The sequence below is a fragment of the Terrapene carolina genome, unplaced genomic scaffold (genome assembly GCF_002925995.2).
Source record: "Terrapene carolina triunguis isolate 2854851 unplaced genomic scaffold, T_m_triunguis-2.0 Scaffold85, whole genome shotgun sequence".
NCBI lineage: Eukaryota > Metazoa > Chordata > Testudines > Emydidae > Terrapene > Terrapene triunguis.
Window position 1 is genome coordinate 14,896,776 of NW_020664436.1, and position 21,813 is coordinate 14,918,588.

Genomic DNA, 21,813 nt, shown 5'->3' on the forward strand with positions numbered 1-21,813 from the left:
TGACACTTCTGGATAAAAGGCTCAGTTATACTGTACCATCTAAAAACTGGGTTGAAAGTTGTGGGAAGATATGTACTTCTGCATGCCCTAAAATTATACCTTTTTTTTGGCTAATGACAACTCTTAAGAGGCTTTTTAATCTGTTTTTTACATAAGAGGTGTTTTGTACACAATATGATTCTGCTAATTTAATTTTGAAGTGTTTTTAGGGTTTGGATTGGGTAGGGTATGGAAATATTTCTATAACCTTATATTTGTTAAAATTACAAATCAGTTAAAAGCAGATTTCAGCAATCATGAAAAAATAACCTCTCATTTACAATCCCTAACTGGCTTCAGACTGAAATATTTCTTTAAATAACTTTTCTTCTAATGTATATGTGTGGTATACTATCTCTTGCTGTTTTTCATGAGTGCTGTGCTTCTGGCACTTTATTTTAAATAAATAAAAAACTGAAAATAAGAGCACTGAAAGTTTAAAAATAGAACCACTTATGAATTACATGGACACTGATAACATCTGAAAACAGGGAAAGGTGCTGTGGGTCCAACCATTGACAATCTCCTTTAATTGCATTCCAGACATGGACAGAACTCTATACTCTACAGTTGGTGTAGGTGATAATAGTTTATTTAACATTGTTTGCAACAACTGTATTTTAGTTGAAAGTTCTGTTTGCTGTTGAAACCTGCCATAAGACCAGAGAAGTACTTTCTTTATAGTGCTATTCAAAAATTGTTTTAACAGGCCCTTTTTTTTAAATATGGGTCAATCAATGAGAGACATTTGTAAAGATTTAGCTGTTAGAATTTAACTCTTCATTCCTTCTCTAATACTTCCTTCCAGGCTGACTCCTCAGTAGAGATTGGGAAGGGCAGCAGAAGAGAAGCCAAACGTTTAAGCTGATAATTCAACAGAATTTTTCTCTGAATTGAGGGCTCAGAGTGGAGCCATCATGAGTGATGTTACCATTGTGAAAGAAGGCTGGGTTCAGAAGAGGGGTAAGTTCCAAATATAAACAGAAAATCCTTCTATAGTGTAGCATGCTATCAATAATGGTATTTTGCAGCTGGGAATATGAAAAGTCTAATACTTTGCTGTAATGTTCTTTCCCAGTTAATAGCAAGTATCCTCTCTCTCTGTTAATGCGACAATCCAGAGTACATGGGCACTGACACCTTGATCATGCAAACAGTTAGGCATGTGCTTAGTAGTATATATGTGAGGAGTTCTGCAAAAGTCAATGGGACTATTTGAATGAAGTCAAGCATGTGCCGAACTGTATTGCTGAACTGGGGCCCATGTGAATAAAGTTACAAACGTTTTCCAAAATAAAGAGCAATTTTGTATTAATTTAATTAAATTTAGCTTTTGGATTGACTGTTTATAATCTGTCATTGAGTGATGTAACAGATTGAGGAATGTTAGTGTGCTTGAGCTTTGATTTAGAGCTGTGCCATTTGCATTTTTAAGAAACTTTTTTTTTTATAAAGTTTACTTTTTAACTTTTGCTGATCTGGGAACAAATATCTCTGTCATGGAGGCCAGTTTAAAAATATTTTCTTAGTATTAAAATGTGTCCATAGCAAGATTGGGCATTTAGTTGATTGGTAGTGCATGTGAAAACAATGCCTTCAAAAATGTTTAGACTGAGAGATGTGCTTCTGTTTAATTTAATCTCACTAATTTTTTTGTTTTATAAATTAAATTCAGCACACATATCGGTTAAAGTATAACTGACCGTTTAAATCTGATACTTAGTTTTTAAGTAGTTATAACTTAATTGGTAGCTGTTAGCAGTTACAAACTTCATTTTGTAACTAACCCAAAGGAGTCACTTTAGGAGAGGATGGCCTGATTTGTCCAAAGCTTAACTTTTCCATCACAAAAATGCTTTTCTGCTCCCATGCTGAATATGTTGTTAAAGATCTTTACTGTGTTGTGTACATGGGTACTAGTGTATGTATGTACGTGACCCGGTTGAGTAGGATGGGAACTAATTCATGCTGGGGATATTTAGAGCACTCCCAAGTTTTTAGTTATTTGTAGTATCAAAGTGTGTAGTTTTAAAAACGTTTCCTAACCTTTGACTTTGGCTTCTTTGCTCTCTGCCACAGTTTACACAAATCTATGGCAGCTTCCAGTTAAAATCAATGCTTACAGCCCATAAGTTCTTTTATCTCACTTGGAAGAAAATACACATTAGAGCAGGGGTTCTCAGACTTCATTGTACCACACCCCCTTCTGACAACCACAATTACTACATGACCCCAGGAGGGGGGACCGAAGCCTGAGTCTGCCCAGGCCCCTCTGCCCTGGGTGGCAGGGCCAAAACCCGAGCCCATCTGCCCGCGGGGGAGGGGAGGGCAAAGTTAAAGCCCAGTGGCTTTAACCCCAGGCAGGGGGCCTGTAACCTGAGCCCTGCTGCCCAGGGTTGAAGCCCGGGGCCCCAGCAGGTTTAAGCCACTTTGGGGTCCTGAACCACAGTTTGAGACCCACTGCATTAGAGTCAAGTGTTAGTAAAGAAGACACTAAGTAGCGTTTCTCCATGACTTCCTTTTTAATGACTATAGTAAGGTTTCTTAAAAACATTTTTCCTATTATTTTTATATTGTGAGTATTTTCTTATACAGTCATTATATTTGTTGTAAATATCTGGCAAAACTACAGCAAAGATAAAGCACAACTGAAAAAAGTAGCAAGAAGTAAAAACCGAAGAACACTAAAATAATTTGCTGATAACAGAAATAGTTTTGGCTTCTAATTGTTTAAATACCTTTAGGTTATCCTAGCAGTGGTTTTCAAGAACAAGACCATTTGGAAACTCTTAAGATAAAAGAACATCCTTTTGTTTAAATTGTCTTAAGGAATCAAAATAAGACTTTGATTATCCAGTATGAATATGAAACTCAACAGTTTATGCTCACAGTCCGCCAGTTTGTATAAGTAGGGGAGACTACAAAATAAGAATATCTGAATTGGTGCTGAAAGAACTTGGGGAGCTGATAATGGTATAATCAGAAAGAGACCTCTTTCTGTCTGGTTAGGAATACTAGCTTGCTTGGGCTGTTTTGTATTTCAGTGTCAGCTTTTTGATAGTATAATTATATGTACATCAGAGGAGTAACTTCCCTTTATTGGTGGTATCTCACTTTTGTTTATATATTTTGACCAAGAGGCAACAATGGACTAAAGTATATAGCTAGGCTAATTAAAAAGTTGTAAACTGAATGAGTATTTTTGTATCTGACTCCTTCATTTAGTTCTATTTCAAAATAAGAGGACTTGCTACAAATTGCCCTTCCCCAGACACTTTTCAATTTTACTTGAAGTGGGAAACTCTAGAAATGTTGGATAGCTGTATCACATATTATCACCTTTGTAATACTTTGCAACAAGATTTCCATGATATATACTGCTATATTTTGGTCATGCCTTTAACTAGACACAGTTCCAAATGAGACTCATCTCTTCTTACTGCAAGAAGGTTGTCTGGATCATGGTATGAGTGGCTCCGTAATCTAGTTAAATCCAAGAATATTGTGTGCTGAATAACCTTTTAATTTTAGCAGTGAGATGGTTTGTCTAAATAGCATGGCGTGCAGAGACAAAGACTGTCATTTGGCATAGTGACCTCATATTTTTATTAAATGTCACTGAAACCAGGAAAAGCTGGAAAAAAAAATCATAAACCTCCTATGCAGTGGTTCTCAAACTTTTTTTTCTTGGACCACTTGAAAATTGTGGAGGGTCTCGGCGCACCACTTAAGCATTCCAAATGTTGTTTGTACCCTTAGCATGCATGATTCTATTTTGAACATTTGGAGAATCTAGTGTGAGTGGCATCTCACTTTTGCAACTTAAGTATGCTTTCTGATCAGCCAAGAGGGTGATTGGAAAGATACTCCATGCCTGAAACTTTATCATGAATGAGTCAAAATAGTACTGTACTTATTACCAAAGTTAGTTACCAAATTCCATTTGAATCAGATCTCCCTTAATTTTAATTTGGCTATAGTGCCCGAAGAACAAAAAGGAAAACCTGTCAATTCTGTGTATGAAGGAGAGCACTAACAGTATACCCCTGAATGATGTTTGAGGATAAGAGGTCATACATTTTGATTGCTCTTTTTGAAGGCCCCGAGAAGAGATTGCTTACATCTAATGAGTCTGTGCTTCTTGGCTCAGGAGATTATAGTTTTTATCTGTTTTTGTTCCTCAAGAGCTCTCTATATATTTTGCGACTGTGAGAGCATATGCTTGTTCTCTGCAACTGTGTAACACGGTCAGACTGGAATAGCTACTTACTTTCTCCAGACATTGTGGAATTCATCTCAGATGGAAAATTTTGAAGATTTCGGTCAAATTAAAGAAGTTTCCCAAACTTTTCAAAGATCAGTCCCCATTCAAGAAAGCAAAATGAGTTGTGCCTTCTCTCCCTCCCCAGTTCTGCCATGTGTTGCTAAAGGTTTACCCATCTTCATTTATATGTCTTCTGCACTTTCGAAAATGCTGATAATTGTGGTGGTAGGTACTGCAGTTGAATTCTGAGTAACCCTGGTTGGTCCACAGGGATTTATGGAGAATTGAAACTGTTCTCTAAGCACTCCTGCTCTAACCCAGATACTCAACACACTGAATAACTTTTAGTTTAAGTGCAGCGTATCCTCTCTATCCTATTATGAGGTTTATCCTCTCTCTCAAAGGAGTGTCACTTGACAAATAAACCCAATGTTGCAAACTCTTGGAAACTTATTGCAAATGATGTTGCCTTTGCTGTGGGAAGTCACTTGATGAAAAACTTCAGTCTTCCCATGACTTGGGGAAAGCCAAATGAGGGAGAGACTTTCCCCTCTGCCCCACAATGCCCTGTAATTTAGGGAAAGAGCACTATACTGAAAGCACAGAAACTGAGTTCTAGTCCTTCCTCTTCTGTTGACAGCTGTGTTCCTCATAACTCTTCTTATGAGTCAAGGCCATATACCTTGGGATGTAACTTACATCCATCCATTCCAAGATAAGATAATGAGACCTGTCAGAAGGTCACTTTAGTCAGAGCTGGGAATAGAAACAGGTTTCTAATACAACTCTCACCTGCTTTACCCCCACAGCTTTTCAGAAGGAACTTGCTAAATTAGGTACTTTTGTAATTCATACTAACAGTGTGGCTCTGTCACTCTCTAGTGGCTAGACCACAACCAGAAGTTTATTATTCAACTGCTGCCTCCATGCTATGATTTCTGGTCCTCCAGCTCAGCAGGTCCCAGGTTCATTTCCTGCAGACTATGCAATCAGGGTGTGTTACATTTCCCGGCAGTGTCTGTAACTCAGAGACAGTTTAATCACAGAGCCAGGAATAGAAACCAATAATCCTCATGCCTTATGTTCCAGTGCTGTTTGACAACTACCTGAGCAAACCACTGGTAATGTGTGTTGTCTCCCTGTATGAGTGATCTGGACACAGGATAATAGCTTTCTTTCCCTCCATCATTTACTCCTGTACCTGAAATGGAAGAGGTTTAGACTAGATATGAAGTTTCTGGATCCAAGCCTTGATCCTGGAATAATTTTTGAAATGATTTTATATTGCAAAATACTTTAGAAGTGATTTGGATAATGTGTTAATATTTGATGATTGCCATTTTTAGTGTTTGTGTTTTGGTTACTCTGAACTGTCCTTTTAAGTGGCAGACTGAGGGCTTGCCTACTGTGACAGACCCAGACCAGTGGGGTACAGGAGTCTGGTAGAGGGCAAATATACGGGTCACTGGATGAGTAGTTTTCTGTTCCCTGAGTGACCAGAGCAGGAGCTGCACTAGAGTAATCAGGAACCTGCTAGAACCAGTTAAGGCAGGCAGGCTAATTAGGACACCTGGAGCCAATTAAGAAGAAGCTGCTAGAATCAATTAAGGCAGGCTAATCAGGGCACCTGGGTTTTAAAAAGGAGCTCACTTCAGTTTGTGGTGTGAGTGTGAGGAGCTGGGAGCAAGAGGTGCAAGGAACTGAGAGTGAGAGGGTGTGCTGCTGGAGGACTGAGGAGCACAAGCGTTATCAGACACCAGGAGGAAGGTCCTGTGGTGAGAATAAGGAAGGTGTTTGGAGGAGGCCATGGGGAAGTAGCCCAGGGAGTTGTAGCTGTCATGCAGCTGTTACAGAAGGCACTATAGACAGCTGCAGTCCACAGGGCCCTGGGCTGGAACCTGGAGTAGAGGGTGGGCCCGGGTTCCCCCCCAAACCTCCCAATTGACCTGGACTGTGGGTTCTTCCAGAGGGGAAGGTCTCTGGGCTGTTCCCCAACCCACATGGTGAATCTCTGAGGAAAGAAAATCTGCCGATAAGCGCAGGACCCACCAAGATAGAGAAGGAACTTTGTCACACTACACAGAGGTTTTTTGCACCAAATTAACTGTATCAGCTAAAAAACCAGCACATTTAACAGGCACAATCACTAGTGTGGGTGCAATTATATCAGTATAAAAGTGTGTGGTGGTATATAGTCTGTTCAGATAAATTTACCTAAAAGTTAGTTAGCTGAAGTATTAACTTGACCCTGTCTGTACCCTCTTATAGTCATAATAACTGGTTAATTGCAACTTAATTTCTTCAGGTATAACTCATTCACAAGATTTTATTTAATTCAAGTATATGGAAAGTTTTAAGAGTCTCTGTTATCCCATTATTAAAAGATATTTGGGATAAAAACAACACAAAAAACCCTATCACAGATACTAAATTTCCATTTTTTTAGAATCCGTTTTAAATTAATTTGAACCGATAAGGTAAATTTGTTAGCTAGTTTAAGTTCTCAGAAAATTCATTCTATCTCCAAGGAGTAAAGTGTGTCAAGTTTGAGGAGGATGCACTGTATTTTTCATACATAACAAGGAGGTTGAATTCATGCTTTAAGTGCAAAATAGAACATAGCTATGAAGTGTCAGTGTAGTCTTTAATCAATTAATAAACCTCATTAGTGCCACTAGATTCCAGTTTGTTGAATTTTCTTAAATAGAAAAGGTTTTTTTATTTTAAATTTTTGAAACCATTAACTTTACTTGATATGATCAATAAAATTCAAACTTTAAAATAAATTTCATGAATTCTTAAAAAATTCTATCCATCCCAATGAGACTACTCACAAACTATATTTGAAAGTGTTCATATGTATGTATTTAGTTTGAAACTATTATATTAGGTCGTCCGGTTTCCCAAGAGTGTAAAGTCAACATTTCTTTGACTTTGAACCTTAAGGTTAACCTTTCAAGAGGCATGTTGGCAATAAGAGCCAAGCTGACTTTTTTCCATTCAAAGTAATGTGCCAGGCAGTTCTGTATTTTTGATATGGCATTCTCTCTATGTTTTTACTATGCATTTTTTACTACTTCTGTCTTCTGTTTGTATGGGTCATATTATGCCATAGTATCTGAGCACCTCATAATATTCAATGTATTTTTCCGCACAACACCCTTGTGAGGTAGGGAAGTACTGTTATGCCCATTTCGTAGATAGTCTCCTGTGCCTCAGTTTGTGATTTACCCAAGATGTCACAGGCAGTCTGTGATGGGGCTTGAATCTAGGTTTTTTAAGTTTTAGGTTAGTGCCCTAACCACTGGATCATCCTTCCTTTACTTGGTCTCTTCATTTTGAATCAGTTGTGCTTACTCTTTTGAGTTAAGTGGCCCAGTCCTTTGCACTCCTTTATCTTGATTATGTGTTTGTGGTTTCATTATTGGAGGGTACCTAATTTCTCACTTAGATTTTTTTGAATATAATCGTGATTAATCGCACAATTAAAAGAATTAATCATGATTAATCGCATGAGTAATTGCACTGTTAAACAACAATAGAATACCATTTATTTAAATATTTTGGATGTTTTCTACATTTTCAAATATATTGGTTTCAATTGCAACACAGAATACAAACTTTACAGTGCTCACTTTATATTTATTTTTGATTACAGGTGTTTGCACTGTAAAAAAACAAAAGAAATAATATTTTTTATTTCACCTAATACAAGTACTGTAGTGCAATCTCTTGATCATGAAAGTTGAACTTACAAATGTAGAATTATGTAAAAAAAAAAAACTGCATTCAAAAACAAAACAATGTGAAATTTTAGAGCCTGCAAGTCCACTCAGTCCTACTTCTTGTTCAGCCAATCGCTCAGACAAACAAGTTTGTTTACATTTGCAGGAGATAATGCTGCCCTCTTCTTATTTACAATGTCACCCGAAAGCGATAACAGGCATTTAATGGCACTGTTGTAGCCGGCGCAAGATATTTATGTGCCATGTGCTTTAAAGACCCATATGTCCCTTCATGCTTCAGCCACCATTCCAGAGGACATACATCCTTGCTGATGATGGGTTCTGCTTGATAACAGTCCAAAGCAGTGTGGACTGACGCATGTTCATTTTCATTATCTGAGTCAGATGTCACCATCAGAAGGTTGATTTTATTTTTTGGTGGTTTGAGTTCTGTAGCTTCCACATTGGAGTGTTGCTCTTTTAAGACTTCTGAAAGCATCCTCGTCCCTCTCAGATTTTGGAAGGTACTTCAGGTTCTTAAACCTTGGGTCGAGTGCTGTAGTTATCTTTAGAAATCTCACATTGGTACCTTCTTTGCGTTTTGTGAAATCTGCAGTGAAAGTGTTCTTAAAATGAACAACTTGCTGGGTCATCATCCGAGACTGCTATAACTTGAAATATATGGCAGAATGTGGATAAAACAGAGCAGGGGTCATACAATTCTCCCCCAAGGAGTTCAGTCACAAATTTAATTAATGCATTATTTTTTAACGAGCGTTATCAGCATGGAAGCATGTCCTTTGGAATGGTGGTTGAAGCATGAAAGGGCATACGAATGTTTAGCATATCTGGCACATAAATAGCTTGCAATGCTGGCTACAAAAGTGCCATGCAAACGTCTGTTCTCACTTTCTGGTGACGTTGTAAATAAGAAGAGGGCAGCATTATCTCCTGTAAATGTAAGCAAACTTGTTTGTCTTAGCGATTGGCTGAACAAGAAGTAGGACTGAGTGGACTTGCAAGCTCTGAAGTTTTGCATTGTTTTGTTTTTGAGTGCAGTTATATAACACAAAAAAAAATCTACATTTGTAAGTTGCACTTTCACGACAGAGATTGCACTACAGTACTTGTATGAGGTGAATTAAAAAATACTATTTCTTTTATTTATCGTTTTTACAGTGCAAATATTTGTAATAAAAATATACACTTTGTCTTCAATTACAACACAGAATACAATATATATGAAAATGTAGAAAAACATCCAAAATATTTAATAAATTGCAATTGGTATTCTAGTGTTTAACAGTGCGATTAAAACTGCGATATTAACTCAAAAAATTAATAGTGATTCATCACGTGAGTTAACTGCAATTAATCGACAGCCCCAATAATGTCTTTCCTTGAAGTGTGTGTGATCTTGAGGGCAACAATGCCTTTGTGTTAGCAGAATTCATTCTTTTGTATATTCTTATCACTTGAGAAATCCTTAAGCTTTTCGCTCACTAGGAGTGAGGATTTACTTGATGCTTTGCATGCTTTTTTGATTTTTTTTCTGACGGCAGGATTTCAATATATATCCATGCTTATAATTTAACAAAACCAACATGGGATGAATGATAGATACTCTTTCATACTTCCTTGGAGCCTGGAGAAGTTTTCTTGTAATGAGCGAGTTGTTTTGTAATATGTGTATTGTAAGGATACTGTTTCCCCCTCGTCTTTTTCTTCCTTTATATTAAAAAAGTCTGTCACAATGCCATAGCACTACAGTGCTAGATATTTTTAAATAATGGTCTTCTGGAAGACAATGTGTTTAGTATTTCTAAAAATGAGAGCTTATGGGATAGAAATTAATATTGAATAACTGTTAATTTATCCAGTGATAGATTCAGTATTGCAAAGGTCACTAATTCTGAGATTAATACTAACGCTGTGCAGTTTTTAAAATTTAAACGAGCAGTTTATATGCCATCAGATTTTAAATTTATAGCTCTGTGGAAAAACTTCCTGTTGTATCTACTGTCAAAGACGAATTATTGGAATAAACCCATTGATTCAAAATATTAATTGAATTTGTTATCTCAAATACAACTGGTTTACTGCCTTCGCAGTGTTCTGTACTTTCACTATGAAACCTGAAAAAGTATTGAGGAATTTGTTAGGCAAGGCTTTGAAATTACGCAAAGGCCAAAGAGATGTTAATGTTAGAAATGTACGTTAAAGACCTAGTTTGGTTATTTTGGGGGGAGGGGGATGTCTTTGAAAAAAATAGTTTCAGAAGTTATGCTACTAATTGACTGTTGTTCACAACCTGTCAGATATCTTGTTTGCAGATTGTCTGAATTATTTGAGTAGATTAACACACCTCTAACAAAGAGAAATTTAAATAGACTATCTTGAACATCTGTTACACAAAGTAGAAACAAAATTCTTTTTTCTAATTGTCTCAGCTAATAGTACTTAATTCTGAGTGTCTCCTGATAAGTTTGTTTTGTTTCAACTGCTTTAATTTTTTATTCTAATCTGTATTTAATAGCAAAAATTATTAAATAGTGGTAGAGTTGCCATATGTAAATGAGAAGACAGTAATGAGGAAGATGAGTAAAGAGAGAAGAAATACCGTAAGATATTAACAGCAGCAAAGCCTAACTCTTAGTGTTTTTCATCTCTAACTCTCAAAGTGCTTTACAATGGAGGTATCATCCCCAATTTACAGAGGGGGAAATGGAGGCATGGAGTGGGGGGGAATTGACTTGACAAACGTCATAAAACAAGTCAAGGGCAGAGCCTGGAATAGAACCCAGGTCTCTTGATTTCCAGTCTAGCACCTCTTCCCTCTCTATCATAGTCCCACCATCAATACTTGATGAATACTGCAGAAACACTGCACAAACTACTATTCTGAATAAAATCCACCTCTTTGCGTTGCTGGAGTTTGCACTTCCTTTTGTGTGTTTATGAATATTCAGGTAAGCAAGGGTTTTCTTGCAAAAGTGTTTGTAGAAGGTAAAACCATTATAACTAATTCCATGAATAAGTATTTGTGAGAGTATGCACAACAGAGATGTTCCTATAGCTATTTTGAAGGTTGAGGGGTTGGAAATGGAGGGGACTGAGCCTTGGAACAATTGCCTCCAGAGTTGTAAGGGACTTCCAGGGGCATATGCTGTGCTGTATACTACTGGTTTGTCTACAGTAGAGATCTATCTTGAGTTGGAAATTGATTTGTTCCCTCTAGCTCACCTTCATTTCAAACACAAAAGTCCTTATATGTTTGCTTGTAGCAGAAGTTGGAGTACCTACCCAAGTAGTGTGTGGTATACATGCCCCAATAACTTGTTTTTATTCATCAGCCCAGATGGATTTACCAAGGCCTGCATCCCAGTGGAGTGAATAATATACTTCTGTGTTGATTCAGAAAGAATCAATTATTCTGAGTCAGATTACACTGCTCTACAGCCAAAATGCTTCTGAAATAAATGTGGTCAAACTTTACTAATTCTGGGTCATTGAGAACGAAAATGATGCTTAAAATTGTTGATTGGCTCTAGTTTTCAAGATATGCTATTGGGTCAGTATATACGACCCTTGACTTGGGAATGGCGGAGGATAAGTGAGTTATAAAGGGAAGGGATCTCAATTTAAACCAGAAATGACTAAACTACATCTTTGACTGGATCTATGAATAAATCTATGACTGGGTTTGGACAGTACTTGCTTTTTAGGCAAAACAATGAATGATGCAATCTGAAGCTGGTATTGCGTCATACATGATTTGAATTGCATCATGTTATTCCTAGAAGTCATGGATGATGCAATCATAACGAAGCTTACATCACTCTGCTGAACAAATTGCCCTATATCAGCTCTAGAAATCATAGAGTGTCGTGCTCTCTTATTTGTCAGTGTTTGATTTTTGCAAAGGGACACACTTCTGTTTAGCCAAAGTGAGCAGAGATGCCTCGTACTTGTGTGAACAGTGCAGATAACTTCTGCTATGTTTGTGGTGAAGTGACTTTTGCGTCACAAAAGTGCAGTATAACTACTATGGTTAAGAAAGCCTATCACCTTTATTTTGGCTGCAAAATTGGAGATCAGGACAAGAGGTGGGCCCCACACATATGCTGCAACACTTGTGCAACAAATCTTCGCCAGTGGTTGAAGAGGAAAAGGAAATCTATGCCTTTTGCAGTGCCAATGATTTGGAGAGAGCCAACAAATCATACCAGCAATTGTTACTTCTGCATGGTGCCTCCAGTTGGGAAAGGTGTGTCAAAGAAGAAAATGTGGACTGTGCATTATCCAAACATTCCATCAGCTATACGCCCAGTACCCCACGGAGAAGGACTGCTGGTTCCTGATGCACCAGTATCATTCTCACTTGAGTCAGACTAGGAAGAGGAAGAGGATGAAACTTCTGGTCCTGAACCATCAATGTCACAGGACCCACATTTTCTCCCATCCTCCTCCTCTGAACCACACCTCATAACACAAGGTGAACTGAATGACCTTGTCAGGGATTTGGAACTACCCAAGAGTAAGGCAGAGCTGTTGGGCTCCAGACTACAGCAGTGGAATCTCCTGGCAGGTGATGTTAGGGTTTCCATGTTCCATGACCGTCAAAAGGATCTTGTCCCATTCTTCTTCATGGAAGGTGATCTTGTAGCCTGCAACAACATCGATGGTGTGATGGCAGCCCTCAACATCGTTCACGATCCAGATGAGTGGAGACTGATCATTGATTCATCGAAGACGAGTCTTAAAGCTGTTTTACTGCATAATGGCAATGTTTTGCCATCAATTCCAGTTGGTCATGCAGTCCATATGAAGGAAACCTATGACAACATGAAACAACTTTTGAGGTGCATAAACTATGACCAACATCAGTGGCAGCTTTGTGGCGATTTGAAGGTTGTTGCTCTCTTGCTTGGTCTGCAGACTGGATACACAAAGTACTGCTGTTTTCTCTGCGAATAGGATAGTCGTGCAAGAGATTCCCACTACATCAAGAAAGATTGGCCACTCCGACAGTCATTGGAGCCTGGGAGGAAAAGTGTTCAGCATCCACCACTTGTTGAATCAAGGAAGATTTTGTTACCACCCTTACACATCAAGCTGGGTCTGATGAAGAACTTTGTCAAGGCCATTGACAAAACACAAGCAGCTTTCAAGTACCTCCGTGGAAAATTTCCAAGGTTAAGTGAAGCTAAGATAAAGGAAGTTGTCTTTGTTGGTCCTCAGATTCGTGAACTTCTTCGAGATGATGCATTTGACCATGCACTGCGTAGCAAGGAAAAGACGGCATGGAAAGCCTTCCAGTTAGTGGCAATAAATTTTCTCGGAAACAACAAGGCAGACAACTACAGGTTGTTGGTGGAAAACCTCCTCAAGGCATACAAAAGCCTTGGTTGCAACATGTCACTAAAGATACATTTTTTTTGCACTCTCATCTAGATTTTTTTCCACCGAACTGCGGAGCAGTGAGCGACGAGCACGGCGAGCGATTTCACCAGGACATTGCAACAATGGAGAAACACTATCAGGGCAAATGGAGCCCATCAATGCTTGCAGACTATTGCTGGACAGTGACAAGAGATGCTCCATTTAATGAATACAAGAGACAAGCCAAGAAGCGCCGAGTAGACACTGAATAGGACTAAACTATGTACAGAATAGTCTTTTGCCTTTTGTTTCATAATAAATTTTATTTATATAACCGTTTTGCTGATTTTTAAAGTGTTACATAAACAGGACAGGTGAAATATTATCATGTAAAGCAACCATAAACACATGAAAAGACCTAGGTTTACAATTTATGATTAAAACTCTACTATCTACACAATATACATAGACATAAAATGTAAAAACTTAAATATCTTATAAACAGTAGCCAACCAGTTGTTTTAATTGTCATATTTAAATTCAGCACATCAAAATACATAATAAATAGCACATTTTATCTCTGAAGCAGACGACTTCTCAAAAATTGTAGACCAGTGTTATGGGCACAAACGTGCCCAATCTCTGGCTCTATCACAGTTTTGGTCCCCAGCTGCTCAGAGCCTGCAGTAACATGGTCATTGGCTATTTAAATCTCATGTGGGTGTAGCAGTGTATTTATTGCCTGACCAACATCCATCATCACAGCAGCCACAGTGGACCTGCCAACCGCAGACTGGTTGCTCACAGATCTGTAATGCTTGGGAGATGGCCATCCTCTAAAGGGTAGTAGCCACATGCTTCTGAACTGGTACTGCCATTCCCCTTGTTTTGTGTTTTAGCACAGCTACAAGAATGTGGTTTTCCTCACCATGGAAATGAGTGCACTTTATCTACAGTGAGACAGACATCCACCAAGGATTCGTGCCATGACACCACACCAGTAAAGAGTACACTTCTCTCAGAAACTTGAATAGAACCAGGGATTTTTGAGTCTCATCATTCCTCTGCTGTCAGCAAATTTGTGTATGCAGAATGTGTATCTTGTCTCCCTCTAGTGACTGGCCCAGATAGGAGCTGACAACCTACTACTTTTTTCATGAATGGTCTGGAAGTACCGTATATACTCGTTCATAAGCCGAATTTTTTTAGTAAAAAAGGGAAGCACGAGAGAAGGGGGACAGCTTATGAACGGGTATAGAGAGGGAGATGTGGGACACAGCCCCTCCCCCCAACAGAGGGAGCAAGGAGATGCAGCACAGCCAGCAGAGCCAGAAGGGAAGAGGCGGGGCCAGAGTTTCTCTGCTTCTGGCCACGGTGCTCTCCCCCCAGCCTCCGAAGCAGCTGCAGCTCCAGGGCTGGCAGGCTGTAGCTGTGCTGCTCGGCCCCGCCCCCCAAAGCAGGCTGTGGCTGCGCCGCCCAGCCCACCAGAGCATGAGGTGGCCGTGCCGCCCGGCCCAGCCCGCTGGAACATGCTGCGACCGCGCCGCCCGGTCTGGCCTGCCGGAGCAGGCTGTGGCTGCACTGCCCAGCCTGCCGGAGCAGCTCCAGCCAGGCCAGAGACATCCTCCCCTGGCCCTCCCCAGATAAGGTGAGAAGGGTTGGGATGGGGAGAGTGTTGGGGGTCCTGGGCTAGGGGTGGGGTCACGTCGGGGGTGGCCACAGGGGTTACTCCCCTGACTCCTAGCTTCTCCCCCCCCACCCCCCTCCCCAATTTCCCCACCAGTTGCTGTCCTGGCCCATCAGGGTAAACAGCTGGAGCGCCGGAACACTTTGTTTACTTAGGTTTACCTCCGTGCCTGCGGACACTCGAGGTAAACAAACCATCTCAGCCCACCAGCGGCTTATCCTGATGGCCCGGGAGCCAAAGTTTGCTGACCCCTGAATTATAGCTGACCCCTGAATTATGAACGGGTCATAAAAATTTTCCATTTTTACTTATCCATCTTGGGGTGGGGGGTTGGCTTATAAACGAACCGGCTTATGATCGAGTATATACGGTGTATATATAAAATTACTGCTGATAAAATTTGTGCACAGAAAGATTGGTAGAATAGTAAATAACTGAGGACCTGGAAGTCCTACAGAGCAATCTGGATTACTTGGTGAGCGGAGCATCTGGAAACAAAACAGATTTTAACACAGCCAAATGCGAAATTATATGTCTAGAAACAGGCCATGCGTACAAAATGGGAGACTGTATCCTGGAAATAAGGGGACATAGAAGACAAACATGAATTTCCAGTGTGATGCTAATGCAATTCTTGTATGTATAAATAAAGGAGTAGTGCAAAGGACTAGGGAGATGATTTTGCCTTTGTATATAGTATTGGTGGAACTGATACTGGAATATTGTGTACGGTTCTAGTGCCTACATTTTTAAAAGGAAGTTGAAACATTGGAGGGAGTACAGAGAAGAGCCACAAAAAGGAAAAGGCTGAAAGTGAGAGATCTAAAGAACTAAATCTGTTTAGTTCATAAAAAATGAGATTGAAAGGTGACTTGATTACAGTTTCTGGAAGAAAATACTGAGTTATATAAAGGGGTCTTTAATCTACTGGAGACAGGCATAACACAAACCAATGGCTTTAAGCTAGACAAATTCAATTTGGAAATAAGGCACAAAATTTTAAGTGTGGATGATTTTAACCCCTACCAAGGGAAGTGGTGAATTTTCCATCTCTTGATGTCCTCTTGTCAAAACTGGATGTCTCTCTAGAAGTTATGCTGTAGCCAAACACAAGTTATTGAACTCAGTACAGGGGTAATTGCCTTATAGTGATACATTGAACTCCTTGAGTCCATCTAGCTTAAAGAAGAGGTTAAGGGATGGTTTTCCTCACCATGATTACAGTCTGTAAGTACCTACATGGGGAACAACAATTTGATAATGGGTTCTTCAGTCTAGGAGAGGAAGGTATAATGTGATCTAATGCATGCAAGTTAAAGTTGAACAAATTCAGACTGGAAAAAAGGCATACATTTTTAGCAGTGAGAGTAATTAACCATTGTAACAGTTTACCAAGAGTAAATGGTGAATTCTCTGTCACTGACCGTTTTTAAATCAAGATTGGATGTTTTTCTGAAAGATACGCTCTAGGAATTATTTTGGGGGAGTTCTGTGGCCAGTGTTGTACAAGAGGACATACTGGACCCTCTGAGTCCCCAGAAGGGGTGGTCAAAGAGGAGGAGGAGATTTCGGACCAGGAGACAACACCGGTAGCCAATTTCTCGTCCTCTTCCCCGATGAAACCATCGTGCCCTAACCTCCCAGTACGGGGGATGACTTGAAGCAATTTCAGGACCTTTTTAAGAGGGTGAAGGACTCATTGGACATTTTACTGGAGGAAGTGCCAGATTCACAACATAAACTATTTGATGTCTTAGGCTTGGTCTACACTAAACCCCCAAATCGAACTAAGGTACGCAACTTCAGCTATGTGAATAACGTAGCTGAAGTTTGAAGTACCTTAGTTCGAACTTACCTCGGTCCACACGCGGCAGGCAGGCTCCCCCGTCGACTCCGCGGTACTCCTCTCGTCTAGCTGGAGTACCGCAGTCGACGGCGAGCACTTCCTGGTTCGACGTATCGCGTCCAGACAAGACGCGATAAGTCGAACCCAGAACTTCGATTGCCAGCCGCCGAACTAGCGGCTGGGTGTAGACATACCCTTATAGACCTCAGCCTCCTCCAAAATCGCTCTACCAATGAATGATGCAGTCATGGAACTGGCAAAATCAATTTGGAAGACCCTGGGAACAATTCCACTTATGTGCAAAAGATCTGACCAAAAAATACTATGTGCCTGCCAAGGGAACAGAGTTCCTTTTCTCACACCCTGCATCAAACTCCTTGGTCGTGGACGCAGTAAATGAACAGGTAGGCAACAACATCCCAAAACCACACCATATGATAGAGATTGGAAGAGACTAAATCTCTTCGGTCATAAGACCTACTCCTCGGCAACGTTACACTTCAGGATCGCCAACTATGAGGTATTTGCCAAACACAACCGCACAAACTATTCAAAATTGTCAAATTTTATTAAACTCACAACGGAAGAGAAGAGAACAATTTAGGGCAGGGCCAACTCAAGGCAAACCAAGCAGGTGCTTGGGGCGGCACGTTTTCAGGGGTGGCATTCCAGCCAGCCTCTTTTTTTTTTGCGCTTATGCGGCAAAAGCCTAGAGCCGGCCCTGGCAGCAGCAGCATGTCCTGCACTGGGGGCACCCTGGGGCCATTGCGGTTCATGTCGGGGAGCAGCGCCCACACCTTATGGCCGTGCGGGCTCCGAGCGCGGGACACTCGGGCTGGGGGCCACCCCTTGGGGCACACGGAGCCACCTGCAGGTGCCGCAGGGCGGCCGCCCCCCAGCGCTGCAGCCGGGGCTGGGCGAAGCGGCCAGAGCCGCCCAGGGACTGCAGAAGGGTGGCCAGGAGCAGCAGCAGGAGTGGGGCCATAGAGGGCGGGGTGCTGCCGTGCGGGGCCCGCGTCCCGCTCTCCGGGGCTCCGCTCCCTCTGGGGCTGGGCTGCCCTGCCCAGGCTCCTCAGCCCCCTGTTGGGGCATTCCCCCGGCTCTGTCCTCCTTGGTCCCGGACGGTCCTGGAGGCGGGAGCCCCTGCTGGAGGGACCCTGGGCTGAGGTGCGGCCTGGGAGACCTGCTGCTTACCCTGACCCTGCCAGCGCTGGACTGGCTGGAGGCGAGGGGGGAGCAGGCGGAGTCAGCGCTGGTGGGGGGAAGCCCAGTGCTGGGGCGGCAGGGGGTGCGGGTGGGGTCGGGGGGAGAGCCCAGGGTTGGGGCGGCAGGGGGTGCGGGTGGGGTGGGGGGGGAGAGCCCAGGGTTGGGGCGGCAGGGGGTGCGGGTGGGGTGGAGGGGAGATCCCAGCACGGGGTAGCAGGGGGGTGCGGGTGGGGGGGAGAGCCCAGGGGGGGGGGGGGGGGGGGAAGCCAAAAAATTTTTTGCTTGGGGCAGCAAAAAACCTAGAGCCAGCCCTGGTTTAGGGCCATCATCTCTGAAGGACGTCTTCTCGACAGAACAGCATTGCAGGCTGCACTAGACTCCGTGGACACCGCAGCATGATCTATAGCAACAGCAGTAGTTATGAGGTATGCATCCTGGCTATGTCTCTCTGGGTTCAACAGTGATAATCATGATGGACACTTCACTACTAGATTGAGGAGCATATCTGAACTCTCTTACTATCCGGGGCCGTTGGTCCCCATCAGAATCCCTCCTACATATGAACCTACTGGAACTATGTGCCGTTCACAGTGCATGCTCCCATGTCCTGCCTACAATCAAGAACAAGACCATAAAGGTCCTCATAGGCAATATTACATGCATGTTCTATATCAACCGGCAAGGGGGAGGGGCATGTTCACGCTGCCTATGGACAGAAGCCATGCTACTCTGGAACTGGAGCATCAGTCACAATATCGACATCTCAGCCTCCTACCTGCCAGGATGCCAAAACACCACTGCAGATGCACTAAGCAGAAGATATTCCCAGGATTATGAGTGGGAATTAGACCCACGAGTATTACAAAACATATTCAAACACTGGGGATTCCCAACTATAGACTAGACTTTGCAACAACACAGAACGGCAACTGTTCTCAGTTCTGATCCAGAGCAGGATTGGGTCCTTGCTCCCTGGGTAATGCTTTAATCATGAAATGGGACACACCTCTCCTATACGCCTTCCCTGACAGACATGTTCCAGTCCATAGTCTCTGTCTGAGAGCCTCAAGTCCAACCCAAGGACAACAGTATGTTCATATGTACAGCTGTTGGGGTACATGGCCTTGTATATGTATGTGACTCAGCCTTCTAGATTTTACCTCAGAGGTCTGCAGGCTTGGCTTCACTTGATATATTGCCCAAGCAGGTATTTGCTAGACATGCTTATTTTTGTGTGCCTGCACAATTGCTTCAGTCTGTGAATTGATGATTAGACCCTCAGAGTGTATATGCAGAGGGGTTTCTTACCACCAGAACCAACTACAACTCTTGTAACACATGTGTCCACCAAAGATTGGCAGGCGTGTCTGGATCAACTTCACACTCAAGGACTGTAGATGCCTCATGGAGCTGTGTGTCATATAAATGTGCTGGAACTTTGAGCTGTTTGCCAGACAAGTGAGACGTTGGTTGCCAGTATTGAGGGCAGGTGGTTTTAAGTTCTCATTGACAACAACACTGCTGTGTTTTATCTGAGCAAGCAGGTGGGGGCAATGTTATCTCAGCCACATGAAGAAGTGATCTACTTGTGGAATTTTTGTATAAAGAACAGTGTCTTGCCAAATGCTTTTCACCTTCCACGAGTGAGGAACAATAATATAGATCCCATCAGCAAGAACGTCATTGATCATCACAAGTGGTCAATAGAGGGACATTCTATAGCAAATCTTCCATCAGTGGTGATATACTTGATGATAAATCTCTTTGTAACCAACCTGAGCAACAAATGCAGGAGATTCTGTTCCGGGGAGGTCACAGCCAGGGTTCCCTGACAGATGCCTTTCTTCTTCCTTGGCTGAATAATTTCCTCCAGTCCCTCTGATTCCAAGGATGATCAGGAAGATACAAAAAGATAAGGCAGCCTGAATACTCCATTGTAGCTGCCTGGCCGATGCCGTGCTGCTACGTGGACCTGCATCACCTCTCAATTTGACCACCATTACTCTACCTGTGGATGAGGATCTCTTGTCTCAAAACCAAGACAAATCATTGCACCCCATTATTCCTGGGGGAATTCTGTGCCAAAAATTAAAACTTCTGTGCACAATATTTTAAAATGCTGCATATTTTATTTGTCAAAATAACACTACATGATCACACCAGTTTCAATTATTTTGGCTATACAGACAACAACAACAAAATTCCCCCAGGAATAGAGTTAAAGAAACCCCTACAAGAACCCAATTCCTGTTTCTCTGTGCCCTCCCTCCCCCACCCAAGAGCCCATCTGGGGGGCCAGACACCCATATCCCTTCCCCTCCAGAGCCCAGCCATGGGCATCCTCTGGTCCAGACACCTACATCCCTTGTCCCCCAGAGCCCAGGGATCCAGAGGGAAGAACAGCCTGATGATGGGTCCTGGGCTTGTATGGAATTTCCTGCACGCCACCTCCTTCCTTCAGGGCATGTGGGGAACTGCAGCTGCTGGGAACCCTCCAGCTCCTCCTCCTCCTCCTCCCCCTTCTCCTGGTAGTGTCTTCTATTTGTGAGCTGGGAAGCTGCTGGATCCAGTAGCCTCTAGTAGTGACCAGCAGCTCTGCAGTCCATTTTTGTGAGGGGAGGAAAAAGAAAATTCTGCACAGAACATTAATTCTGTGCAAATTCTGCATTGCGCAGTGGTGCAGAATTCCCCCAGGAGTAACCCCATCCTACAATCTCTTCACCTCATGGCATGAGTGATTTCTGGTTGAGCAATGAGTAGTCTGCTCCTGAGGTATCCAGACTAGTTTGGTGAACAGCTGAAAGGATTCCACTAAAGCCATGTACAAAGCAAAATGAAAAAGGTTTTCAATCTGGGTATAATCACGCCAGTAATCACCAGATAGCACAGACATTAGCCATATGCTGGACTACCTACTGCATCTGAAATACTGTCAGTTCAGTGAGAGTCCATTTAACATCCATTTAGTCATTTGTAAAGCAGTGACATAGTCCAGACATGATGCTATTACTCAAGCTGTCTGAGACACTGCTATCTTTGGCAAGTAATTGTTGCAGTCTCACTTTAAGTTTGAAGTCCCACCATCTGAAAAAGGAAACTATTAGTGAGTCACGTGTAGAGGAATTTGTATGTGCAATCACTCCAAGGAGAGAAAAACTGTTGCTTACCTGTTCTTTGATATGTTTTGTGCACATATACCTTCCATGACTCTTCCACCTTCCCTCCTACTTTGGGTTTTAGCTAACTGATGGTGCAAAGGACCAAAGAGGGAGGGAGCAGACATGCCCCTTTATACCTTTGGCTCTGTGTGTGCGGATGAATGGTGGTACATGCGCTGCTTGCTGGAATGGCTGGCAAAAGTCTCTGACTCATGTGCATTGGCTGCACATACACCTACAGAGGAATTGTATGTATGCACAGTGCATCCTGAAGAATAACAGTTACTGTACTGGTAAGAAACTGCTTTTTCTTGCAGTAAAAACTGGATGATCTTCACTTCTCTTTCCCGTTCAGTTGTTTTATGTTATGAGTAATTATCATTCCTCTGGAGTTAGTGCAGTGTGGAATAGATTTACTTTGGGCCTGGAAATAGTGTGTGTTTGAAATACATAAAGTCTCCCTTGAAATCAAGGACACAAATTGTAAATTGTGTAAATTCAAGTAA

At 41.9% G+C, this 21,813-nt stretch overlaps 1 protein-coding gene across 2 annotated transcripts in view; it reads left to right on the top strand.

The window, feature by feature from the left end:
- Positions 1-858: 858 nt before the first annotated feature.
- AKT3 (AKT serine/threonine kinase 3) overlaps positions 859-21,813 on the top strand; it is a 246,903-nt gene continuing 225,948 nt past the window's right edge. For both annotated transcript variants that reach the window (XM_024210264.2, XM_024210265.2), the window contains exon 1: positions 859-1,002. In XM_024210264.2, coding sequence (XP_024066032.1) covers positions 957-1,002 — 46 coding nt within the window. In that variant the 5' untranslated portion in view covers positions 859-956. The remainder of the gene's footprint in view (positions 1,003-21,813) is intronic.